Source organism: Felis catus, chromosome C2 (genome assembly GCF_018350175.1).
Source record: "Felis catus isolate Fca126 chromosome C2, F.catus_Fca126_mat1.0, whole genome shotgun sequence".
Taxonomy (NCBI): domain Eukaryota; kingdom Metazoa; phylum Chordata; class Mammalia; order Carnivora; family Felidae; genus Felis; species Felis catus.
The window spans coordinates 70272983-70300128 of NC_058376.1; the positions used below are offsets into that span (position 1 = coordinate 70272983).

General features: G+C 48.2%; 2 protein-coding genes across 9 annotated transcripts in view; one reads left to right on the plus strand and one right to left on the minus strand.

The window, feature by feature from the left end:
* ITGB5 (integrin subunit beta 5) overlaps positions 1-22073 on the minus strand; it is a 122307-nt gene extending 100234 nt beyond the window's left edge. For both annotated transcript variants that reach the window (XM_023260248.2, XR_002745280.2), the window contains exons 1-3: positions 21942-22073; positions 11014-11099; positions 904-1108 (exon numbers count right to left, since the gene is read on the minus strand). In XM_023260248.2, coding sequence (XP_023116016.1) covers positions 904-1108; positions 11014-11099; positions 21942-22011 — 361 coding nt within the window. In that variant the 5' untranslated portion in view covers positions 22012-22073. The remainder of the gene's footprint in view (positions 1-903; positions 1109-11013; positions 11100-21941) is intronic.
* Positions 20866-24862, plus strand: LOC102900615 (collagen alpha-1(I) chain-like). Of its 7 annotated transcripts, XR_006585113.1 has the most exons (4): positions 20866-21088; positions 22621-22707; positions 22884-22983; positions 24248-24862. XR_006585113.1 is itself a non-coding variant. In XM_045037043.1 (2 exons), exon 1 carries the CDS (start codon positions 22010-22012, stop codon positions 22955-22957), a length of 948 nt encoding a protein of 315 aa, XP_044892978.1. In that variant the 3' UTR covers positions 22958-22983; positions 24248-24862. The 7 variants fall into 7 exon arrangements, 3 of the variants coding, with proteins under 3 accessions (XP_044892978.1, XP_044892979.1, XP_023115938.1); XR_006585112.1 differs by having other exon boundaries at positions 22621-22983; XR_006585114.1 differs by lacking the exon at positions 22884-22983.
* Positions 24863-27146: the final 2284 nt, after the last annotated feature.

The following is a 27146-nucleotide window of genomic DNA, read 5'->3' on the forward strand; positions in this document are numbered from 1 at the left end:
GAGACCTTGAGTGGGTCGCCCTTCGTGTGTCAAATGGTATTAGCTACCTTAGAGTCGGCCAGGTATTCAGCACACAGCAGGTATGCAAAATCTGTTAGTTTCTTCACATCACCATCAATTCTAGGGCTTGCAGGGGCTCTAGGGTCATAAGACAAAACACCTCTACTCTGAAAGTCTGTCCCTTCAGAATGCCATGGACTCAAATGGAATTTACTGACAAGAAAACATACTCTTTCCTGGAAGCAGCACTTTCCTGAGAAACTTGCATTCACTAGGGAGTCAACCGGCCAGTATCCTCCCATAAAATGCAATAATGCTATTTATAATAGCTGAAAAGTGGAAGCAACTCGAGTGTCCACGGATGGATGAACAGACAAACAATGCAGCATACATGTATGAGGGAGTTTCAACCGGCCTTAAAAAGGAAGCAGATTCTGACACCTGCTACAACATGGATGAACCCTGAAGACATTTTCTGGGTAAAACAAGCCTGACACAGAAGGAAAACTACCGTATGAGTCTACTTATATGGGGCACCTAGAGGAGCACCTACAGTGGTGGCTTCCAGGGTCGAGAGTGAGGGTACAATCGAGAATTCATGTTTAATGGGCACAGAGTTTCAGGCTGGGGTAATGAGAAGTTCTGGAAATGGATGGTGGTGCTACTTAGACAACTCGGTGCATGAATGTACTTAATGCCACTGAACTATATACTTTAAAATGGCTAAAATGCTAAATTTTCTGCAATTAAAAAAACAGCAAAGCTACCCATCTGTCCACGGGGGCCTTGGACTCTGCTTCTGGGGTCTGGGCCACACCTTGCCATTTCCCTCTATCAGCTCTGCTCTCAGCCTGCCCGGGCTGGGTCTCTCATTATTAACACGTCCCATCCGAGGGCACTCACCGGGCCGCAGGCTCAGGGCAACCTGCTGGGGCGTCATCTGAATGACATCCGAACTCGTGGGACTGGAGCCCTTGCTGCTGAGAGGCAGGCTTCGCAGGACCCGGGTGCTGCTGGCTGGGCTCTCAAACTCACCTCCGCAGCCGTTTTTGACCAGGTTTGCCTCCAAGTCACACCTGGAGGTGACTGAGCGCAGGCTGCCGAAGTCCTAGGTGCAGAGACAGAGGAGGAGAGAGCACACGGTGGTCAGGCTGTCTTTCCAGAGCACCTCAGGTGGCAGACCCATCACCATCTCGTGGACCTGAAACCCTCTGCACTCCATTTTTATCGTCTGAAAGCGGTAAAAGTGATAGCATAGACCCCAATATGCCTCACCGAGGATTACAAGAGTTGATTAAAGTACTGGATATGACTGCACTTTGTAAACTGTAAACGCATAATGAAACTGTTTCATTTCACTATTCCTTTAATGGTCAAAATTCTCCTGAAAAAATGCATGTGTCTACATGATTAGCGGGGGGGGAAGTAACTGGTCAGTTATACAACTGAAAAATTTTGAAAGATGCTATATAAGTGGACAAGTAGTCATTCAGGCAATAAAGAGGTAACTTTTGAGCCGTCCACTCATCTACTGTGCAGGACCTGTACATTCTGCACAGTCATTCTGTTAGACAACATGGCAACGAACACAGTGCCCTTTGACGCAGCGGTCCACTCCTAGGAATTTATCACAAGAAATCAATCAGAAGGGGAGACTCTATAAGAAGATATATACTGCAGCGTTATTTAGAATAGCATGATCTTATAAACCTAAATCCCCAAATGATAAGAAAAACATGGTATATGATCTCCAAACACAGTCATTCAAAACTATGAAGACTAAATCAGAAAATACAATCATAGCTGCATTGGGATTCAAAACTAAAGTTTTTTTTAATTAAGGATAGTTGAGGCATTGGAGTGACTAAAACTATATTTTGTATTATCTTTACTGTTATTTGAATAATAAACAAGAAAGGTACTTTCTTTTCTTTTTTCTTAAAAATTTTTTAATGTTTGTTTATTTTTGAGAGAGAGAGAGAGAGAAAGTGTGAGCAGGCAAGGGATAGAAAGAGAAGGGGACACAGAATCCGAAGCAGGCTCCAGGCTCTGAGCTGTCAACACAGAGACCGACGCAGGGCTCGAGCTCATGAACCATGAGATCATGACCTGAGCTGAAGACAGACGCTTAACTGACTGAGCCACCCAGGTGCCCCGACACTTTCTTTTCTTAAGCTGGATTTAGGAGAAGGTTGTGTATCAGATTGACCCAACCTTATCTGGGCATCAGGAGTTTAGGCCACTCACTTTAAAATGAAATAATATACTCTGTTATAAAATATGGTACTTATAAGTATTCCTCATTTTGCAGTAAGGGGATTTTCAACAGCAAAGTAAACCCAAGATTCTCTCTGAACATCCTTTCACTGATGGATGTAGAAAATAAGATCACCTCCACCAGCTGGCTGAATGCCAGTACTCGATTAGATAATCCTTGTAATAGCTAGAGGAGTTACAATGCTGATCTCTTCCCCTCCCCTCTGTAACATTTTGTCAGAGAGCCTCAAATGATTCAAGTGTCCTGACTGCTGTGTTAAGAGCCAGACTGCTGGGAGAAGCACAGACACTCGGAGGACTCGCCGTTTGTTCATCATGGTCCAGGATGCCCCAGGACTAGCCAATGCCTATTAGAGCCTTCACAAGGTTCAAGACCAAGAAGTCAAGAACAATTTGCAGTGTTTTTATATAAGTAAAACCAGATGTGTTGTTCTGGGCCTCTGTGATTTTGTTGGTGTTTTTTGTTTCATAATTGATTTTTTTTTTTTTTTTTTTTTTTTTTTTTTTTTGTATATTGAACCCCTGGGATCTTGCCTGTCAACCTCAGGGCTGGTACTGTAAGTATAAGTGGCTCCAGACACTTGTGGAACAGGTGAGAAAAATAATGATTCCAGCTAAAACTAATTATCCTTGAAATTATACAGGATTTCAAAGCTAGGCTTTCCAAACTAGGTTCCACATGGCCAAGTTCGGCTCTGATGTAGACATTCTAATGAAGCAGTACAAAAGCACAGGGATGGGGGAAGGGAGAGGTCTGCAGTCCTGAGCTGTCTGCAGCGGAGGTCTAATTGGCTGTCCAGAGCTGGAAGGGCTCGGGGGCTCGCCTGCTCAGAGCCTACTTGGCGAAAATTTCTGAACTTCTTGCTGACATACTAGGCCTTGCTGCCAGCTCCTCCAATTCTGACGAGCTGGTCGTGCTTGGCCCAGTTCTGATTGTCAAGGTACACCGTCTTGAGCTGTCCAGGGCAAAACTCTGCCATCAGGTTGGCAATGAAAGAAAGCATCTTTGGTATCCCCAGAGTGACAGGGAGCCCTGACATCCCTCCCATTGGTCTGGAGCAGCTTGCATTCTAAAACAGACTAGGTTACAGAGCCAACGTGCTTCCTGCAGGAGGTGGTTGCATGATTCCTAGTCCATAGCCTTGGCGATTCATTTCAGCTTGGCCATCGAGATCATGCCCTACAGCCCAGACACCAGCATTAGCAGTGAACTTCATCCAAGCTTCCTAGTCGTCCTGCTCAAAAGATTTTTGACAGACACTACCAGTCCTTGATGGAGAACTTGTACAGGGCCACCTGCTGGCCAGGGGAGATGCACCTGCTAGGATCATCAGCCGACTTAATTAGAGTCCAGGTCATCCTTCCTAGACCTGACGGCCACACCCGTGCCAAGTACAGCCTTCTCTGTGTGTCTGGCTTTCTCAATGGTACTCGAGCAGCTCTGAGGCCTCTTTCATCTCTAGGATGTTAGGAGCAACGCTCTCTTCATTCCCCTCACTGGTAGCAGCTTAGGTCTCCTTAATAATATTCTTCGAGGTTGTGGTAAACCTTCACTACAATGCACGTGGCTTCCTGGAAGTTTGCTGTGCAGCCAAGGGAGGGCCACTGACCTTTGTATTGTCACCTGGTTGCCAGTATGAGAACTACCAATGACCATATTAAAACCGCAACTCGTGGGGCAGCTGGCTGGTTCAGCTGGTGGAGCATGTGACTCTTGATCTAGGGATCGTGAGTTCAAGCCCCACATCGGGCATACAGCTTACTATAAAAACAAAACAAAACAAAACTCTCAAGGTGACTTCAGTAGTGCCAACCAAGTCAGAAAGGGGACACTACAGAGAGCCCCCTTCTCAGCACACAGCCAGGGACACCCTACAACGGCACCTACACCAAATTTAGACTTAGTCTCAGTGACCTCCACCTCTATCATCAGGTTGTCAACCTTCTCCTATTTCACCAAGTTCAGTGTCTTGTTATTTGGGGCAGGCCCAATGGTTTCACTGATGTGTTCAACAGCCTTTGAGACATCTTTACCTATTATTTGAGCCTTGTCATTGTCCCAGGGCTCTAAGGCCTCAAGGACACCACCTGAGGCACCTCTGAGCTTAGCAGGTCTGAAGCACCTTTCAAGAGTAAGGCAGCTCCCTCAGTGGTGGGATTCCCACAGTAGTTGAAGGTCCATCTGGCACAGTCTTCCGAAAATAGCCAAGACTAATTTCCAGCCATAGGTTCTTGCTGGTCAAGCAAAGGACAGAGTGCTGCAGGCCCAACAGGAGTGCTGACCCCACAAGCCCAGGTGAGTCTCCTCTATTCCTGAACTCCTTTCTAGATAGTTTAATTTTGAAGGAAAACAGATGCATATTTAAAGACAAGGACCTAGGGGCGCCTGGGTGGCTCAGTCAGTTAAGCATCCAACTCTTGATTTCTGCTCAGGTCATGATCTCACGGTTCATGGGATCGAGCCCCTGCATTGGTATCCACAATGGCAGAGCAGAGCCTGCTTGGGATTCTCTCTCTCCCTCTCTCTCTGCCCCTCCCTTGCTCATGTACGCTCTCTCAAAATAAATAATCAAATCAGTTAATTAATTAATTTAAAAAACAAAATAAACACAGGGACCTAAAACCACAGAGATCAGGGGCATACACTGTAGTGGTTATAACCTTCCAGATATGCAAGCATTATAAATAAAAGGAAATGTCTCAATATCTCCATTTTAGGCTTCAATTCTGTGAATGCAGATGCCCCAAACCATAAACCCCGGGAGGAAAGAAAGACTCATGATTGAGAAAAATCTTCCTCACATGAATGACATCCTGCTATCTGATGTGTTAAGAGTCTTCAGATCCCAGAGGCCGGATATTTGGAACCTCTCCAGGTGTCAGAATAGAGTGAGTTCCAAGGGGAATGGCCTTCAGATGCACCACCTGGTGTCAGCCCCTCCTCTCTATGCGTGAGGAATCAGAGGCCCACATGCCAAAGTTCATGCCAAACTTCACCCAAGAAATTCAAATTCATCCGGCCTCAGCTGCCTGGACCGCAGTGCTCTTTGCATCACCTACCTTCCATCTCAAACAAGGCCATGGCTGAATTCTGCAGCAAGAAACTAACTCTGGGTCCCCGGATTCCATCCCTCTGAATTTAGTACTTCCTTGCTGCCCCCAAGGCAGAGATCTTCCTGCCATCTATCAAACTTGGAGGATAAATATTCTCTCTTATGCAGAAAAACAGGTACGGAAGGAGAGTGGGGACTTCATCTCAACTTGGAAAAATGGAAACTAGTTTCAGGAAGGGCTTCTAATTGGGCACAGCTCAACCATTGCAGGTGCTCCCGATGCTCGATGCTAAAAGTTTCACTTCATGGAGGAAGCATCTGTCCGTGGTCTCCAGAAACGCATCCATCAACCCTCCAAGGACTCATAAAAGGAAACTGCATTACAGGCAAACTTCCAAAAGAAGCAACAGAATGGGAACAGGAACTTGAAACATCTTTTATGGCTTTTAGTCACTATGCGGTGATATAAAAAAGAAAACGGAAGTGTTCCAAATTTAGATCCCTTTTAATTTGCTACCACATTGGCCTTTGCAAGTTGTTTTAACTTGCTCTCTTTCGCTCCCTCCATCACCTACCATGTAGAAGATACAGTGAGCTCCACTGTTTGTAACATTGTAACACCTAGCTCCCTGTACCCTTGGCTCACCAAAATCTCTCTCCCTGCAGTGAAGGCCTGTGCCTGCATCGCCGCCAGTGCGATCAGGTTCATTCAGGTTCTAGTACCCCATCCTGCCTACTCTGGCTGAAGGTTGAAACTCTAAAAAGATGTGGGTGGTGGTTTGGGGGAAAGGGTGGATTTTTGTTTGTCTCTGAAACAGCAGGGGTGGGTGAGCTGAGAAACTTTCAGACCCTGGGAGAAGAGGAACCTAGGCAGGAAAGAGGCAGACAGTCCCAATTTCTGGGATGAAAAGGGAAGAAACAAACTTGTGAATGGGCAGAGAGCCTGGCAGAGAAGTGGGCACAGGTGGGGAGCTGACCACCATCTGAGGCTGGCCTCTTCCCCGGGATATGGCAGGGCCAGGCCAGCCCCTCAGAGCCCGAGTGGATGTGGGGGCAGTGAGGGGAGAGGGTAAGCGATCCAAACTGAAATCTGTGCATGAGCAACACCCTCCCACATGTACCCTCTGCCCCGGGGATGGAGAAATCCCTCCGGCAGCTTTCAGGCGACTCATTTAATTCACTGAACAAATATTTATGAAGCATCCACAATAGGCCAAGATTATTCCTTTCATGACCACAAAGAGATGCTCTCAAAGAACCTATATTTTATTGTGAGCTGGAGTGAATGCTCATTTTTTTTTTCTTCATTTCCTCCTAGCTCAAAGGAAAATACAGGCAATGTCTCATTTACGCCCCAGCCACCATAATTTCCCCAGAAGGTCCACTTGGCCTGTCTTGTTTCCCAGCTTCTAAAAAGTCCCCTTCCTCATTTTCCTGCACCCGGCCCTATTGGCCCTTCATTTCTGCCTCTCCATGTCTACCTCCCCGGCAAAGACCCCTCACCCTGGCCCAGGCTTCCCCAGTCTTCTTCCACATCCATCCCCATTTCCTCCTATCCAAACACCACAAGCCAGCGGCCTTGCCTCCCTGGTTCTTCTCCTTCTGGCTTCTCAGCAGCCTGCACTGCCATGGACACAAGGTGCCTCACTGTCATGCCCAACAGACTCCCCACTTCCCCAGTCCTGTATGCAATCCCCTAGCCTATCTTTGTCTCCACTCGCACAAACTCTGCTCTCTCTATCCTCATAGGGAGCCTGGGTGCTTCAGCCCTGTCCACTTCTCCCAAACCATCGTCCTCCTACAAGCCACACTGGCTTCCCTGCTTCGAGCACATTCTGCTCATGCACAGGGTCTCCCTGGGCACACAGCTAGGTCTGGTCTCCCAGTTCTCACTGCACGTAGGCAAAGTGATGTGACTGGGTCATAGGCAAGAAAGTGTGTGTAGAAACAATGCAGGCTGCCCGGAGCCTCCGAAAGCGCGCGCGCGCGCACACACACACACACACACACACACACACACACGCCATGCCCTGCAAATTCCTCTTCACAGCTAACTGGGTTGTGAAACTTATAATCTTAGATCAGGGGAAATTTTCCACTAAAAAAAAAAAAATGACAGACAAAATGGATAATAAGCTGCTGGGGTTTGTTGTGTGTTTCATCCTGTGCAGTACAAAGAGCCCCATAAGTGTTCGTGTTGGTTGAAAAGCAGGGGCCATGGGGGTATCACAAAGTATTAGGGGCAGGGGCTGAGGTGTGCAATGGGAACAGGTGAGGACAGGCAGCCTCCTACACTCCTGGTCTCAGAGTACAAAAAAGCCTGGCAATTCTGGTCTTGAAGCCAGAGGGTGAGTCTGAAGCCACCAGTAAACTACATCAGGAAACAAAGACAAAGAGGGATGTCTGGTTGGCATCAGTTGGTTGAGCGTCCCACTCTTGATTTCAGTTCAGGTCATGCTCTCACAGTTCGTGAGTTCGAGCCCTGTGTCAGGCTCTGTGCTGACAGCACCTGCTTGGGATTCTCTCTCTCCCTCTCTCTCTCAAAATAAATAAATAAACTTTAAAAATTAAGAAAGAAAGAAAGAAAGAAAGAAAGAAAGAAAGAAAGAAAGAAAGAAAGAAAGAAAGAAAGAAAGAAAGAAAAGACAAGAGAGCAAAAGAGCCAGGTTGACAAGGCCATTCAGGGGGCACCTGGCTGCCTCAGTCAGTAAAGCATGTGACTCTTGATCTTGGGGTTGTGAGTTCGAGCCCCATGTTGGGCATAGCGATTACTTAAAAATAAAATCTTAAAAAAGGAGAGAGAGAGAGAGAGAGAGAGAGAGAGAGAGAGAGAGAGGCAGGCAACACAGCAGAACTGGGTAGAGAACCACAGTGAGGTGCTGAGCAGGAGCTGACCAAGAGCAGACTCAAACTCGATACCGGTGGGAGAATACAGTGATGGGAGGGCAGACTGGGTAGATGTGGAATTAGGTTATAAGGAATGTTAAATGCAGAGTGAGGATCCCTACCCCACCTCAAGTAAAATAAGAAAGCACGGTGAGTTCAAGAGCAGGGGAGTCTTGATGGAATATGTTCTGAGATTAATCTGTGCTGGTGTGCAACGACAAGGCAGGTGGGTGGATCAGAATCCACACAAACACACTGATTAGGGACCTGGCCCTCCCTGGCTGTCCATTAGGCACCAGCCCTCAATGTACATACACATCATACACTCTTGGCCACGCATTACCTCTCTGATGACGTCCCAGGATATATGGTTAAGAAGGCACTCGGCCACACTTACTCTGTCTTGCTAAAGGGCAGAGACTGATCAAAAACTATTCCTGAACTCTCCAAACTCAGCTCCCTGAAATACACTCAGGCCCCAGGGGCAGTTCGCCCCAAGAAAATGAGGAGTTCTTCAACCAAGACTGAGGCTCCGCCGAAGCACAGGGAACCAGATGGGCTAGAGAGGGAACCCAAGTGTGGCCTGGGACAATGACATGTTCCTTGAGATAATGTCATTCACTATCAATATTAGGACATCAGACTCGCAGAGGTACTAGCACAAGAAAAGGAAGAAAACCAAAGTAGACCACTGACCCTGGCTTCCAGATCCCACTGCCTACATTTACTAGAAAATGTCACCGACAACAGAAGCAGTTTGCTGGATAATACTCCTTCTGTTAATCAGCAGTCCCATTCACAAACCCTCTCACGGCCTGATCTCATTCTACACTCCCAGTTATGCTGGAGGGTGGGAGCTGTCACCTTCGTTTTACATATCAAGAAACTGGGAGGAAATATGGCAAAACTGAGATTTAAACTTTGGTTTTCTAACGACATGTTGTTTAAGCCCACCTCTTTTATTCAATAGGAATTTCTGCCAGATTCTTGGCTGAATCTGGAGAGGCCAAGATGAGTAAGACATAGTTTAGATTTTCAAGAAGATGATTTAGTCAGTAACTGACCTGAAAACAAATTAATAACAATAAAAGGTTATAAGTGCTACCAATGAAGTACAGAATATGGGGAGACAAAGAGGTGGTCATGGCCTGCACGTGCAGATAATCAATAGCAATCCAGTGAAAGCCTTCAGCCAGTATTTATTGAGCAACTACTGTGTGCCAGGTTAACGCTCTGGGTACTGGGGATCCAGCAATGCAGAAGACAGATAAAACCCCTGCCCCAACATTCGGGAAGAGAGAGATAACATTTCCTTGCCGAATGGCGTGGATGGACTGAGGGATGGATAGGTGGACAGATGTGTCTGGGAAAACCATGAAAGTCTTCATAGAGGAGATGAGTCTTGAACTGATTCTTGAAAACAGGGGAAGACAAATGTTGGTCAGGAAAAGGGGGGAAGCACAGGAGCACGCACAGGAAAAACCATGAGGGTATTCATCAGGCAGGGCTCTCTAGGGATCTTTGGGTAGTTCCCTCTGACCAAAGTGCTGGGGGCAGGCAAGTGATGATGGTGGGGAGGCAGGTGGGGGCCAAGGAACTTGGATTTGTCATGCAAGTCATAGGGTACCAGTGAAAGGTTTTAAAGAAATTTCATAATAAACACACCACAATTAAGCACAAACACAATGAAGGTTCATACATTGAGAAGATTTCTTGGGATAAATTTATTGGGATTGGAATCACTTATTTAGTAATCTTACTCTCTACTAAAAAAAAATTCGAGAGGTCACACTTGAGAGGCCGAGTGGCCTTGAGGAAAGAGCTTGGACTCAGAAGTCCAAGAAGGCAGACTGAAACTCAGCTTTGGCACAATGCGTAGTCTTGAAAAAGTCACTTCACCTCTCTGAGCCTTCAATTTTCATCAATAAAATGGTTGTTATTCCCACCTACCTGACGGAGCTGTGGTGAGGGTTGGAGATGCCATGTAAAAGGTGTGCGGTATCTAGCGGGGCTCCCCACACGACCATCTGTAGCCATCGAAGAGGAAACCAATCCCTAGGCTCTGAGGCTGCATCGTGGTGAAGAAGCGTGGCCTCCCAGGAGCCCTCTCTTGTCCTCCTGACAGGCCCCACGCACTGAATTGCAGACACTTAGCCAGTGCGAGATAGCAAGTCTTAGCTTCTTCAAAAAATAACCTTAACAGGGTGCTTGTGCAAAGAGGGTCTGTGCCCTGTGCTTCTGACAATAGTTTTGACAAGTGATCCAGAAATGTCCTTCAAGAGAGGAATTTTAGAAATTGATCATTTGCTGATGAGCACACCAAGCTCTGGTATTTGCATCGCTTTGTGAAAGCAGTATGCCTAACATCTTTCTGAACTTATAACCCTTCTTACAGGGTGGGAAGAAACAGCAACCATTATTTTTAACTATTCCATAAAGGCTTTCTCATAATACTCATCCTCAGACGAGCCCCATGAAGATGACTGGCCTCCACAAACATGCCACCCACCCCTGTAGGTTCTGAACTGTCACACAACAACTCACTTCACATGCTCACATCTCTTACCAAAGAGCAGAAAACCATACGAGGGTCATAACTGGCTTCCCCACAAGGGGAAGGAAGGCCCTGTTTTCCTAAAATAGGGTGAAAACACTCAACACGATCTGAAGACCCATGTTATAAATGCCCTAGAAAAAAAAAAGAGGAAGACGCAGTCTGCAGAATTTTCTGCACAGTCAACTTGCGAGCCGTGGGGTAGCCTGCCCCTTCTTCTCCACCCCCACCCCGGCCACATACCTCTTTGAAGCACCAGGCACATTTCGGATGGATTAACAGACATTCTTCACACGAGGTGGCACTTCCACTAGTGCATATGTTAAGACCTTCAAAGAAAGATAAAGATGCGCCAATTAGTTCCAGGCCATAAACCTGACTGATGAGGCTTTTGTACGGGGTGGGGGGAGGGGTCACTTCCTTTTTTAACAGGGAGCCTGGGTAAGGCTGAAGGGTACAGGCCCCAGTGCTAATCGCAGGTTAAGGCTCATTGGCCGCGCCCTAAACGCTGCGACAGTATTTGAAGCGCTCACCGAGCGTGCCCACTAGCGTGAGCAACTCCCATTACCTCTGCTGGATCCCCGTGGATTTCCAGCCCCATCACACAGGAGGGCCTCCCTCACCGAAGGGCTCATTACACTCAGTCCAGCCAAAATGACAAAAAGAAATTGTACTGGCTGGCTCGGTGGGAACCGCTTCTAACTCTGGATCTCAGGGCTGTAAGTTCGAGCCTCACGTTGACCAGAGAGAGGACTTAAAAAAGTGGGGCACCTGGGGGGCTCAGTCAGTTAAGCATCTGACTCTTGGTTTCAGCTCAGGTCATGATTTCATGATTCACCAGTTCGAGCCTTACATCCGGCTCTGCGCTGGCAGTGGGGAGCCTGCTTAGGATTCTCTCTCTCCCTCTCTTTCTCTGCCCTTCCCCCACTCACTCTTACTCTCTCTCTGAAACTAATTAATTAATGGGTTAAGATAAAATCCATTAATTCAGTATACCTACTAGTAGGTCAAATAAGAAAAACCATATCATCACCTCACTGGGTAATAAAAAGGCATTTGACCAAATTCAAAACCCATCCTGATTAAAAAAAAAAAAAAATCGGAAACTAAGATTAGAAGATTTCTTTATCATCGTAAAGCTTACTTATTTCAAACCAAGACCAGTCCCTTCTCTCCCATTAATCTGGGGAGGGGTCTCCTGAGGGGGGGTGCTAAACTGCAGTGGTGAAGTTAAATTCGCTGCCCCCTCAACTCCCTACCCCACACCTGCACCCACCCTTCTTCAACCTTGCGAACCTTGAAACTTATCATTCTTTTCTTTTCCTTCTTCTCAGAAACATCAAGGACACAGTTCTTTTGACCGAGAGGAGAGGATGTTGGTATTTCTCTGAATGAACATGGCTCTCTGTTCAGCCCTCATAGCACTAAGGACCCACTAGTCTCTTCTGGTCATTGCCCTGAATTTCGAGAAGAGAGAATGTCCACTGAACTGATGGAAAAAAGAGAAACCCAGGGCCACCAGCCCTAGAAAGAAGGGTCCAAACTGTAAGGGGAAAAACAGCCGGAAAAGATTAAAAGGGAAAGTGGAGGGGGAAAATATAGGGAACTCCATGAAATACCATAAAAACAACTATTGTAAGACCTCTTGAAACCCTAGCATTTCCCCAATTTGCTAGTTTTAACTCCCTGCTTCTCCTTTGCCACTAGCAGTAAAACAACAGAAATCGACACAGGGAGCTGCACTTAGTCACCACGAGGGACACTAAAGGGAACAAATACCATCTGGGATTAGAATGGCCACCGGGGTGGAAGGGAGGAGACCCTAGCAGGACCAGAGATGCTGGGAAGAAAGGAGGAAGGGCTTTGGAGGCCCCGAGAGAGTAAAGTCAGATGCTTTCCCCCAGCTCGATGCTGCACTCTGGGCTCCTGGGCACCACCAGCCGCCTTGCTGAGCCCCTGCCACACCCACAGAGCGGGGGGACTCCAATCTCACTGCCAGGCCTGCAACAGGACCTCCTGGGTGCAAGCCCTGGACTCAGAACACATTTCGCTGGAGAAACAAGCTGGGGTAGCATGCATAACCTCATTTCAGCAGAAGAGCCCTTCCCAGGTCCAAACACTAACCAAGAAGGTCTTTGAATCCAGCCCACTGGGAATTCGGGCCTGCCTGCCTCCTGCTTGCACTGACAAGTTCCCTTCTCATTTTAAAGCGAATCCACTCACTTGATGACTTTTAAATAGGCTTAAAAAAAATATGTAGGCAGGAAGAGTTTCAAAATGCCAGTTCCACTTTGTGGTCAAATCTCCTTACGTGTCAGAAACTCAAATGGGGGTGGAGGGATCAAATCCAGAATGAAAGTGACTTTCCCCCTGCTCTCCTTATCAAGTACAAATTCAGGCCCTTGAGGCACCTGGGGTGGCTCAGCCGGTTAAGAGGTGACTCTTGATTTCGGCTCAGGTCATGATCTCATGGTTCATGGGTTCATGGTTCATATGGCTCTGTCAGAGCACGAGGCCTGCTTGGGATCCTCTGTGTCCCTATCTCTGCCCCTCCCCCTCTCTCAAAGAGAAATAAATGTTAAAAAATTAACAAAAAAATTCAGGTCCTTGTGGCACACCAGCTCCTTTGACACCCAAAATCATTTCCATAAAATCATGGGAGTTGCAGACCCTCAGAGCTAGGACTGTTTTAAAATGAGCTGGCCAAGTCAGCTCACTTTAGAGATGAAAACATGAGAAAACAGGAGTCAGTGACTTGAAACAAGGAGCCCCGTCTGCCAGAAAGAGGTCAGAAGGGGTGCTGGTTAGCAAGTGCCCAAATCGGGGAGCTGCCTGGCAATCCCTGACCCAGCCCAGGCTCAGGGCAGTGTGACCAGTGAGCTCTGGGATCTCCTTGAGGAGATCTATAACAGGCTCTCAATCAGAAAGGAATTTGAGGTCAGCTGTCTTATTCGTGTCTCTGCTTAGATGCACAGAAATTCACAAAGACCGCTTTCTAAATACCAGGGCCTCATTCATCACTGAGCTTTAGGAACTTGGGTGGAGGGTCTTGAGCTCAAGGCAATAAGGCTCCTCAGTGCGGACCCAGACAGACTGGGCTCTGGTCTTCTGTTTTGTCAGCCTACAAGAGCTTGGAGGTAATACTGAAGAGGCTCAAAGGATGGGACAGACATCTGCTATGAAAACATACTGAACAACTGTAAAATACGTGTTGCCCTGATTTCCTAATTGATTCTATTATTACATATTGACAAGCAACAGTAAAGTAGTTGTGCTGCACTCGAAATGATTCCTCTAAAATTAGGCTCCTGGGACAAATTCAAATTCAAGAAAGCCTGCACGAAGCATGTACTAAACGCCAAGCTCTGCACTAGGGGATGCTAGAAATACAGAGATGAATGCGCCTTGCTCCCTGGGAGCTCAGTGTACCGGGTAACAGGGACCAGACAGGCACTCCAGGAACCAAAAGCATAGGTTGTGTGCTGACACCCACCACAGCACCAGAGCTCTTCCCTTGGCATTTCTCCTCTCTCCACCTATTAATATTTCAGTTTGGATTTGGCTGGATGAGTCACTCGGCACCAACAGCATTTTGAAAGGACGGAAGCAATGAATAAAAAGCTAAACAGCTAGAGTTCCCAAATGTCAGAGTGTCGTGTCTAGGTCATGGAAATAGGCACTAGTGGCCCAGACGATGGCCACATCTTTTCTTGGTTTGCACTGTGACTATTTCCAGTCCAACTGCAACTGCCTGCAGCCCTTAACACCCCCAAAGCCGGGGTTTAGTGCAAACCATAATCTAAAAATATGCTCTCCTTCCGAAACTCATTGACTCACCCCTCTCTTTCATCAATCATATCCAGGCAGCTACCACGTCCGGTCGATCATTCCTTCAAGATGCATGAAATGTTGCTTTTAATCCAGCCCTTCCTGCCTGCCCTCTCTGGCCCCACAATGCCCAAGCCAGGCCCTCTGCACTGAGTCTAGATTCCTGCAGTGGCTTCCTGCCAGCCTCCCTCCATGCAGTCTCTCCCCATCTCTGTCCACCCCACATGTCCAAGGTCAGACAACACCTGCTACAGCACACATCCAGCAGGTGGAATTTCCTGATCCAAAACATTCAGTGGGTTAACAGAAATGAGTACCAAGCTAGAATAACCCTATACTGGCAGGGAGAGAGGGGACATGACACTATTCAGCCGGGAGAGTGGGAAAAGCATCGTGAGTATATAGGGTGTGTTCTCACCCTAGAAAGCACATTAACAGTAACAGATCGTAACATTCAGAATGGTTCGTGTGTGTGTGTCATCTTCATGATTCAAGCGAGAAGCGGGGGTTTCTCATGATCCTAAATTACATTTTAGTCACTGTTGTCAAGACAACAGAAAATAAAGACATTTCATTATTGTTGTTTTCTTTTTTAAAAAGTGGCAACAATGGAGTGCCTCTCCTCATATCCTGAACCACGCCCCCCATACTTCTCACACAATAAATGAAATGTTTCTGGTACAAAATCTAGCAACTAGTCGTTGGTCCAAAGATGTTACCATGAACTGTAAATATATGCCTCAGGAAGGCCAGTTCCCATCTTAGACTACCTTTCTGAACATCACACATCTGCAGAACACCCCGCTTGACAGATGTGACTTGTATTTTTAAAACAAATTCATATATTTGCATATAATATGCAGTTTTAAAAAAGAATGTGCATGCTCCCTATATACTGATACAAACCTTACCTCGATATATTAAGTTGCAAATAAAAGGCAAGACATACAACAGTGTATAGTGCTTTCAACAAACATAGGGGAGGAATATTTGCTTTTTAATTTTTTTAAGTTTATGTATCCATTTTGAGAGAGAGAGAGAGAGAGAGCAAGGGAGGGGCAGCAAGAGAGCGAGACAGAGAATCCCAAGCAGCACTGTCAGAGCAGAGCCTGATGTAGGGCTTGAACTCACAAACCACAAGATCATGACCTGAGTCAAAATCAAGAGCCGGAGGCTTAACCTACTCAGTCAACCAAGTGCCCCAGGGCAGGGATATCTGTAACATACGTGTAGAAAACACCCTGGATACATAAGAAACCTAACGGGTAATGTGTGAGGGAAGGGGTCAGGGCAAGATGCTAGACTGATGGGCACTGAGAATGGAAAACAGATTTCTCACTGTACAATTGTTATACTATAAAAAAAAAAAAAAATCATGCGACTATACTACCTATTCAAATAATTTTTAAAAAGGCAATTGATTACCTCTATGGCCTTCTCCAAAAACCATAACTCCAGCCTAATCATGAGGAAAAACATCAGACAATCTACAAAATATCTCCTCAAAACTGTCAAAGTCATCAGGGTGCCTGGGTGGCTCAGTGGCTGAGTGTCCGACCTCAGCTCAAGTCATGATCTCACCACATGGGAGTTTGAGCCCCGCATCAGGTTCTGTGCTGACAGCTCAGAGCCTGGAGCCTGCTTTAGATTCTGTCTTTTCCTCTCTCTCTACCCCTCCCCGACTCGTGCTCTGTCTCTGTCTCTAAAAAATGAAAAAACATTTAAAAAAATATTTTTAAACTGTCAAGGTCATCATAAACAAGAAAAGACTGAGAAACTGTCACAGTCCAAAGGAGACTGAGACAAGGCAACTCAATTTATGTGGCATTTTGAATGGGATCCTAGAACAGAAAAGGGGCATTGGGTAAAAACTAAAGAAATCAGACTAAAGTATGAACCTCAGCGGTACCTGGCTAGCTCCATGAGTAGAGTATGTGACTCACAACCTCAGGGTTGTGAGTTCGTTTTTCTTTTTTTTTTTTTTTAAGTGGGCCTGGGGCTTATTTAAAAAAAATTTTTAAATAAAATAAAGTATGAACTGGGGCGCCTGGGTGGCTCAGTCGGTTAAGCGTCTGACTTTGACTCCGGTCATGATCTCTCAGTTTATGAGTTCGAGCTCTGCATTGGGCTCTGTGCCGACAGCTCAGCCCCTGGAGCCTGCCTCAGATTCTGAGTCTCCCCCTCTCTCTGCCCCTCCCCTGCTCATGCTCTGTGTCTATCTCTCAATAATAAATAAACGTTAAAAAAGTTATTACAAAAATAAAGTGTGAACTGTAGTTAATAATAATGTATCAATGTGGCTGACTAATTGTAAAAAACATACGGTACTAAGGTAAGATGCTAATAATAGGCAAACTGGGTGTGGGGTATATAGGAACTCTCTGTACTATCTTCTCAATTTTCCTGTATATCTAAAACTGATTTACGTTTTTAGAAAATTGAGGGGTTTTTTAAAGACCACTGAAACCATGGGGTAGTGGAGTGGGGATGGGAGGGGGGATCCATTGTGGCTGTATTAGGAACCTAAAGGTAAATAAGGCCTGGTTAATTTGCCACGCAGTATGTGAGGGGGACACCCGGCCCCTAGTGTAACAATGTGCTGTGGGAGCAAGGGAAGGACAGGCCAATTCCACCTACCCGAAGGGGGCAGAGTAGGCTTCACAGAGGAGGGGACATTGGGCTGGAATTATGGGAAGAGGCTATCCTGGACACAAAAGATCCAAGTACTTGTTCGGCCACTTACTGGCTACATGACCTTGGGCCAGCCACTTACTCTTTCCAGGCCTCAGCATTCTCATGCAAACAATTCAGGGGGTGCAATACACGGCCTCTATCATATATTCCAGATCAAAAAATCTTGCCAAGACTCAAGCTCATCCATCCATTCAACAAATATGACCCAGGCAATATCCTAGGCAGAGGCCACAGTGATAAACAAAATCGACAGAACCCTCTGCCCTCACGGTGCTTCCGGTTGGGGGAGAATCCTCATTGGGGAAGAGGGCACTGACAGTGAACAAGACCAGTAAGTACACGAGATGACGATGAGGGCTGAGGAGAAAAATTAAGGAAAGAAAAGAGACAGGAGGGATGTGGGGCAGGAGGTTTAGTTGCGAGTGGCCAGGGACAACTTGCTGAGCAGGAGACCGCCAAGAAAGGGCTGCAGGGTAGAGGCAGCATGCCCTGCGGATATCTGGGGAGACAGTACCCCAGGCCCAGAGAGGGGCCCGCTGTGCAGCATAGGTGGCATGCTGGAAGAAAAGGGAGAGCCAAGTGCGCCAGTGGGAGTGGTGAGAAAAATAAAGTCGGGGAAGTCAGAGTTCCCAGAGAGGCCTGGCAGGCCACTGTCAGGACTTCTGGAAGCCACTGGAGGGTTTTAAGCAGAGCGCATGATCTGACTTGAGTTTTAACAGAATCACTCTGAGTGAGAGCTGAGGATAGGTAAAGGGGACAAGAGCAGGAGCAGGCCCCAGCTATACGAGACAAGCAAGCATCTCAGAAACTCTGGTGGTGTTAGGGGAGGAGGGTGAGTGAGGGAGGGAATCCAGTAAGGAGGGTAGGCCACACTACCTGCCCCTCCAGCATCGACCACAGGGGATGTGTCAAGGCCTGTCTATGAGCAAACTTTTCACCAGGTGGCCCAGGAATCAAACCCTGCATTCAACAGAAGCAAGAAGAAGCCTCACAAACAAATGGGGCCTATAAATAACGTGTTCCTTTACATTTATAAAGGCCATTAATCCCATTCCAAGGGGAAAGAAAGCAAACAAACTATAGCAGTGGGCTTTTTGAAGCTTCACCCCCAGCCAACAGAAAATACCTGTGAAAAGAGATGTCCGCCCCACCCCCCCACCCCCCCACGAACCCAGCTGCACGCTGCCACATGAAAAGGACACTATTATTTAGGCAGTAATTGTTCCACATTACTGATATCGTGAAAACTTTTCAGAGTATTTCCATGAGCCGGCTCAAGAAGAGAAACTAGTTACCAGGGTAGGCAGGCACAAAAAGCCTTTTGCCAAGTATTTAGGTATTTTAATTCTCCGTTGCCTCAGCAGCTAAATAAGCACGGAGAACAAGCAGGAGGAGAATACTAATTAGAGCTAATTAGACCCTGCCCTCTTCTGCCTCAATCCCCTTTATAAAAAGCCCCCCTCCCCCAGACTCAAGGATGATGGAGCTAAAATGTAAATACCCAGGGTAAACAGCAGTCTCCAGACCAAGCCCACTGTTTGCATTTCACTGCCCCGTTATTGCTAGACCCAGGCCTGGTTACCTGAAGAGAGCTACAAACCCAAGGCCGAACTCCAGCAGCCCCCTCACAGGCCATGAAACATGTGGTGGAGGGGAGAGCACTGTCAGCAGGAGCCCACTAAATAGAGTACAGGGCTCTCCTAGGATTCAGAGCATTCTAACTGGCAGGGCATTCACTAAAGGAACATATGATTTTTTGTTTAAGAAACTATGATAGTAAACATGACTCCAGTCCTGCAGCAGGATCAATATCACACTCCTCCCCTTCCCTCTCAGGGAGCAAAGGCCGCACCCCAGAGAAGCCCTTCTCTGGTTTTGTGGGAAGACCATGTCCTCGAGCCCTGTCCGGAGGCTCTTGGCCATGGGATAAGGAGAGCAGGAGGTAACTCTGAATAGGAGAGGGCTGGTCGACCTGCCAGAGACTTGTTTGAAATGAGTCCTCTTCAATTAAAAGTCTGCTTCCTGCTGGATTAAGCACAGGGATGGAAGTGTAGTGAAAGCAACAGACGTGCAACTTGGCCACTGGTCTAGGGACACCCAGGCAGGCATGGCCCCGTGGGTCACCTCTTTCTTTCACTGGGCAATGAAGGTTTTTCTTTCCAGTCATGTTCCTAGGAGCGAGACAGAAACAAGCTCTGGGAAAAGTACCTGTGGGGCCTCAAGAAAAAAAGAAGAAAAGGGAAGGAAAAGAAAAACTGTTTCAAAGTCTGTGTGAAGCCGGTTCAGCAACCCTGGGGCACTAGGAGAAATCACACAAATATGTGTCAGTCTCTTCTAACCTTGAGAGGCTCCGGGGCTGAGAGGGAGGTGACCGGTCTGGAGGCCAGTGATGAGCTCGCTCCATCATGGCCCTGCTGGCCCACAGCAGGCTGGCTGAGCTCTAGCAGGCAGCAGCAGAAGAAAAGGGAATTCAGAAGGAGTTGGAAATAAACCACCAAGACTCAATGCTTTTCTCCCTACCTAAACTGCATCATGTAGGACAAAGGGCACTAGACCAAAAAGCTTTTGAGATCCATCAGTGGACAAGGAAGAGTGGGCAAGTCACTTTGCCCTTTTGGGCCCATTCGGAAAACGGACATCACTGTGAAGATGCATATGAACTGTGAAAAACGGAAATCACAACGCAAATAGAAAGCAATATATTAAAAGAATTCTTCACAAATGGAAACATTTGAGTTTTTATTAGAATCGCAGAAGGTCAAGCTGTAAGGCAACTTAGAAATCATCTCCTTTAGCAGTTGCCAAACTTTGGGATTTCACAGAACATTACGAACAAAACAGGGGCGCCTGGGTGGCTCAGTCAGTTAAGCGTCTGACTTTGACTCAGGTCATGACTCACAGTTTGTGGGTCTGAGCCCCGCATCGGGTTCGCACTGACAGTGCAGAGCCTGCTTGGGATTCTCTCTCTCTGCCCTCCCCCCCCACTTGTGTGCTCATGAGCTCTCTCTCTCTCCCTCTCGCTCCCAAAATAAACTTAAAAAAAAAAAAAAAAAGAACAGAAGAAACAGAAAAAGAGGAGGGGAAATTTATACAGGATTGCTAGATTTTTTATTTTGCCAAAAAGAAAAACTACCCTCTGTCATCACTATAAATCACTAAAAAAAAAAAAAAAAAAAAAAAAAAATGAAACCAACTATACCAACCAAAAATAAAAAAGACATCATTTCAAATTAAAGGGCAGTCCTGTGAGGCAGGGGACCACTGACAAAGATAAACTCCTGTGTGTGCCACAAGCTGCCATCCTCCTCTGAGCTGCATTTCCCTGAGGACCCATGAAAACATCAGCGATGGGCACTGCTTGCCAGATGGGTGTTTGGAAACCACTGATCTACTCCACGTTCTACAGTGATTATTTTCCCATAAAAGATATCTTGCTCCAGTATTAAGTTTGCATTAGGGCCTAAAGAAGTTTTTGTTTGCCCAGAACCCTCCTCCTGCTCAGAGGTAAACCTCCAGGTCTTCATGTAAATGAGGCCCCGTAGGGGACTAGTGCCCTCTCCCTTGGCAGCCAGGCACAAGAGCAATCCAGTATCGTGGACCTGCTAGAGAATGAAGCAATAAAGGACACAATTATTTCCTCCGGGAAAGGAGAAAAGCTAGAGCTTCCTGATTTTTTGGTAGGGGCTCGGGGTGGCTTATCTGTCTGTCAGCCCCTGCGCAAAAACGGAGCATCCTTCCTCTGGGGCCTCCTAACTGCCACATCCACTCTCGTCCCAACTCGGAAAACTTGAAGCAGGTAAGTGAGGGCTCCTCACACAGCCTCCAGCCCCTGGCAGTATCGCGCCAAAGCAATAGCACACCTCCTGCCCTCCGCCGCAGAATCCTCCAGAGTTAGGGGAATGTTCCAGGGCGAGTGTTTCGTGTATCTCGGGATAAACCCAGGCAGGAGTCAGGTCGGTAAGTCCCAGGTGGGGCTGTGACTTGGGACGCCGGTGTCCCAAGGGTTTGGCGGTGGCTTCGGGAGGAAGCAAGGGGATTAAACTTTAAAAGAAGGCCGTTAAACTGGGTGCTGTGAAACTCTAGGATGCGCTTAGGGGCCCCGAGCACCCGCAGTTCGAAGAGACAAGCCCTCCGGATTAGCCGTGGCTCCAGCAAGGACTCCGGCTCTCGCGCCCCACTCGCTGCCCTTCGCCTTCTGGGGACCAGGGCACTGGCGGCATCCTTCGGCGCCTCCCCGCAGCCCGCCCGCCCCCGGCCGGCCACAAGGGCCGCTTTGTGCCCGGGAGCGCGGCGCCCCGGCCCCCACGCAGGGCTGGCGGCGGCCCTCCCCGGGCAGAGGGCGCGGGCGCACGCGGGCCGGTCAGCAGCCGGGCAAGGCTGTTTACACAGGAAGGGGAGACTCCTCCTCGGCCCGGGACTGACCGGCGGCCGACGACAGCGCGCCGGGGCGGCTGCTGGCTGCGCGCGGGGTGGCGCACGCACCTCGCGAGCCCCCCACCGGCCAGCACCCCGCCGCTCGCCCCCTGGGGGGCGGGAGCCCGGAAGACGCTCCCCCACCCAGACAGCGCCCCTCGCCCCGCCCTCCACGCCGCCGGCGGGAGGCTCCGAGCGGGACAAAGTTTCTCTGCGCGGCGGGCGACGCGGCTTACCTGGGAGGCTGGGCACCAGCGCGCAGAGCCCGAGCAGGCAGGCGTACAGGGGCGCCGGGGCCCGCGGCATGGTGGGGGCGCCCGGCCTCAGCGGCGGCGCGGACGGCGGGCTCCGCGGGGGCCCGGGGCCGAGGCCGGAGCGCGGGGGGCGAGGGCCGGGGGCCGCAGCCGCATGCCCGGCTCACAGCCCCCCTGGCCGGGCGGGAGGAGCTGGCGGCTGCGCTGGCCGGCGCCCCGCCACCACCATCCCTCCCGCAGTGCTCGCAGCCGAGTCCCGGGGCTGCCGGGGGATCGCGGCTCGGGACGGCCCCGGCGGGCGGCTCTGGGCCGGGGAGGGGCGGGCTCCGCGCTGGGGCCGCGACTTGGGCTCCGGGACGCGCCGCCACACTCTGCCCTCCGCCTCCGCCCCTTCCCTTCCTCCCTCCGGCCCGCCAGGCTCCACTTTCCTCCCTCCTCTCTCCTCCCCTTCTCCCCCCTCTAAGCCCCCGCCCGGCTGCCACACGGTCAGTTTACGGCGGGGCGGGGCGAACTCCGGGCCGGGCCAGCTCCGCCCCGAGCGGGGACCCGCCCGGGGACGCGGAGCCCGGGGCTCCCAGGTGCAAGTCCCTTACGCCGCGCTTACTGGGGGCCCCCCCGGGGGAGCGAAGACGCTAAGGAGGGTCTCGCTCTGCTTTCTTAGCAGCCTGGCGCCACGGGGAAAGACGGGCACGCTCCAAGGGGCGAACCGTGATTACTTTGAATTGCTAGACTTCGAGACGGAGAGCAGGTATGGTGAGATCCTGCCTTGGCCGCCTGGCTCTCCCAAAGTCGCACCTCCAGCAGCGCGATCGCCCCGAGGAGAGACGGAGGCGCCTGCGGGTGTAGTAAGGAGACGCGCTGGATCTCGAAGGGAGGGCATGTGGGGCGTGGAGGCACATGTAAAGCCCACTTTTCCCTCGCAAGCACTTTGCCGTTTTCGAGGATTCGAGCCTGGACGATATGCCGCTAGCCTTCCTCATCCCTCGCGGTTTCCGTGAAGTTAAACTGATAAACTCAGAAACAGGTGCTCAGGCTTTCACCTTATCCTTCAGCAGAGCTGGTTCTGAACTTACCAGTAGCAGTTGGGGAGCTTCCCCTGACAGAGCGTGAGAAGGGACAGGTGGCCTTGAGCTGGGCCACGATGAATGGATTAAGACTGGAATGGTTTATAGGCAAGAGGAGAGGCGGTCTTCATGTAAAAGGCAATAGAAAGAGCATGTCTAACGCGGACAGAGAACAGTGCTAGCAAGGCACGGCACTAAATTACCTTGTTAACTCACTTAATTGTCCCCCAAACCCTACTGTTATCCGGATGAGAAAACTGACGCACAGAGGTGTTAACTTGCCAGAAGAAGTGACAGACCTGGGATGCCAGTCCAAGGGTTCAGAATGCCTTTACTGAAAACAGAAGCAGTTAAGGAGTAAAGAGCAAAGTGGCAGCTCCCAGAGGCCAGGCAGGAGATAGTTCTGACTGCCCAGATTAAGGAGTTTGCAATTTAATATGCATGCCCCTTTCCCCTCCCACACTCTGCCGGGGTGGTGCCCTGATGCCCAAGGATGTAAACTTCCTCTTGGAGTATACTGGGCCTAGATGAAAAGCTCCAAATTTCACTGAAGGCCAGGATTTTGTCCTTAAACTGCATGCAAACATTGGATTCTACAATATCCCCATGTTTGTTCTGATGTAAAAATCGTACTTATCCCCAAATATTTTCCAAGAGAATTGGTGCTGCAGAGCGCCCCCCCCCCTCCGGCCCCCTTCGAGGTCTATCTAGTGTCTTCCTGCCTCTCAGGGGAATGGCCTTGGGAGCTACTCTTATCCAACCTTGGGAGGCAATGGTCATAAATAATGGGAAGCTAGAGAAGACAGTTTGAACCGGGAGCTGTCATGTGCCAAGTGGTGATTTCAGATTTGTCTGGTAGAGATGGAAAGATGGATTAGATGGAAGTAAAGTTAAGTCTCAAAAACTGGGTAAATATTGCACTGATAAGTACAGTAATTTGTACATATCAAGCATTCTGTGAGTTTAGGCCTTTTGATGTCCGATCTTCTGTGCATCACTTCCCCCACCCCCAACACAGTGTTTCCCAGTTCAGACCCAATTTGCTTACGTGAAATAAGCTAGACACAAAAGGAAAAATATTGTGTGATTCTGCTGATATAAGAAACCTAAAATAGGCCAATTCTTAGAGTCAGGACGTATAATAGCAGTTACTAGGGGCTGGAGAGAGGGGGGAATGGGGAGTTATTAATGGGTACAGGCCTAACACAGACCTCTGTTTACCAGGACTGCACCTGGAAAGTGCTGCAATCAAGTCTGCCCCTATCCCATCCCACCTGGTAGTTCCCAGCCTGCCCAGACCTGCCATAAGCCGCTGAGTCCCAAATGATGACAACATTCTTCCATGCTCCATTATCTTAGAACTATTTTGCAAATGCCTTTTCTAATTCCTCTGAAGCTTTTTGTTTCTAGTTTGTGCCTTTTACCCTGTCCTAGAACTCTTCATTTCATTATGCTGGGGGATGGAAGTGCCCTTCAAATGCTTTGCCTTCCTCTAAGGGGCAGAGTCAGGGTGTATAGATGCACCTGCTCAGAAAGGGAGACCCGCAGCAGTGCCCAAGGTGTCTGGAACGGCTTCCCTTCTGCTGGGAGCACATCCCATTGCCAATCACTGCTGAGCTGCCGGGCCCAAAGGAGACCCCTGGTTGGCTTGGGGTTCACTCTCAAGGTTTGAGCAAGGATAACCCAGAGAAATGTTATGTGTCTTCTAGTGTTAAAACAAGGTTAGTTCTTCAAAAAGTTAAACACAGAGGGGCACCTGGGTGGCTCAGTCGGTTAAGCCTCCGACTTCAGCTCAGGTCATGATCCCACAGTCTGTGAGTTCGAGCCCCGCGTCAGGCTCTGGGCTGATGGCTCAGAACCTGGAGCCTGTTTCAGATTCTGTGTCTCCCTCTCCCTCTGCCCCTCCCCCACTCATGCTCTTTCTCTCTCTGTGTGTGTGTCAAAAATAAATAAACATTTAAAAAAGTTAAACACAGAATTACCCATATGATCCAGCAACTGCTGTTCTGGGGATATACCCAGAGTAATTTAAAAAAAAAAAAAAAAAAAAGGACTAAAACAGCTGTATACCCGTGTTCAAAGCAGCAGTATTCAAAATAGCCAAAAGGTGGAAACAACTCAGATGTCCATGGACAGATGAGTGAATAAACAAAATGTAGTATCTACATACACTGGACTATTATTTAGCCTTAGAAAGGAATTCAATTCTGACACGTGCTATAACACAGATAAACTGTGGGGCATCTGGGTGGGTCAGTCTGTTGAGCATCACACTTTAGCTCAGGTCATAATATCACAGTTTGTGGGTTGGAGCCCTGCATCAGGCTGTGTGCTGACTGCTTGCTCAGAGCCTGGAGGCTGCTTCAGATTCTGTGTCTCCTTCTCTCTCTGCCCCTCCCCCACTCACGCTTTGTCTCACTCTGTTTCTCAAAAATAAATAAATGTAAAAAAAAAAATTAAAAAAAACACAGATAAACTGTGACAACATGCTGAGTGAAATAAGCAAGACACAAAGGACAAATATTATACGATTCTACATATTTGAGGTATCGAGAATAGGCCAATTCATAGAGCAGGGAGGGATGGGGAATTATTAATTAATGGCTATAAATTTCCAGTTTGGGGTAATGGAAAAGTTCTGGGAATGAATGGATTGTAGTGATGGCTGCACAACACTGTGAGCGTACTTAATGCCACTGAACTGTGCACTTTAAAATGGCTAAAATGGTAAATTTTATGTAATATATATTTTGCCATAATTAAAAAAAATTTTTTTTCAACGTTTATTTATTTTTGGGACAGAGAGAGACAGAGCATGAATGGGGGAGGGGCAGAGAGAGAGGGAGACACAGAATCAGAAACAGGCTCCAGGTTCTGAGCCATCAGCCCAGAGCCTGACGCGGGGCTCGAACTCCCAGACCGCAAGATCGTGACCTGGCTGAAGTCGGACGCTTAACCGACTGCGCCACCCAGGCGCCCCTTGCCATAATTTAAAAAAAATAGTTAAAAAATCAGATTAGTTAAAACTTTTCTAATTCACAATTCAGATTTACATGCCAACTCATTCCCATAGTGAGTTGGCACATTGTGAAATTCAATCTATAATCCAGATCAAAAAATTTTTGCCGATACCTACTTGTAATTTAATATGCAGGTCATTATTCAAGGTGAGAGGAGACGACAACAACACTGGGGTGTTCACCTTAGTTTAGATAATATGCTTCATTTCCTCTGCTTTTAACAGTCCTGCCTAGGATTTGTCACAGTGCAAGTAATGAGTGACCCTGGTGACAGAATGTTACAAAATTCCTTTGTAGCAATTAATAGGACTATGAAACATGTACAACATTTTCTTTAAAGTTAATATTAACTTTTTATCTTAAAAATACCAAATTCTAGGGGTGGCTGGGTGGCTCAGTCGGTTGGGCGTTCAACTTCGGCTCGGGCATGATCTCACAGTTCACGAGCTGGAGCCCTGTGTCAGGCTCTGTGCTGACAGGTCAGAGCCTGGAGCCTGCTTCAGATTCTGTCTCTCCCTCTCTCTCTGTCCCTCCCCCACTCGCACTGTCTCTCTCTCTCTCTCTCTCTCTCTCTCTCTCTCTCTCTCAGAAATAAAGTAAACATTGAAAATTTAAAAAAAATACCAAATTATATTTCTTTAAAAAAATATTTATTAGTTTTTGGGAGAGCACAAATGGGGGGACGAGCAAAGAGAGGCGAACAGAGGATCTGAAGGGGGCTGATAGGCTGACAGCAGCAGGCCCAATGTGGGGTCAAACCCACAAACCGCGAGATCATGATCTGAGCTGAAGTCAGATGCTCAACCAACTGAGCCACCCAGGTGCCTCCCCAAATTCAATTTCTTTTTATAGGAAAATGTTCTTTATACGTTTTTCTCCTCCTGTGCACCATGGTCCTGGGGTTAGGAAAATATAACCCCTATACTGGCTCTCAGAGTTTACAGCCACTAGGGGACCACCAAGGACATAGCTAGAGGCAATGTCGAGGTAATGGGTACACACGGGAGATGGGCACATGACAAGCCGTGGTGAGCACACCAGGCTCCATTTTGGTGAAAATAGCCTACGATGTTAACTGGCCTATAGTAGATCCCTGTTATTTT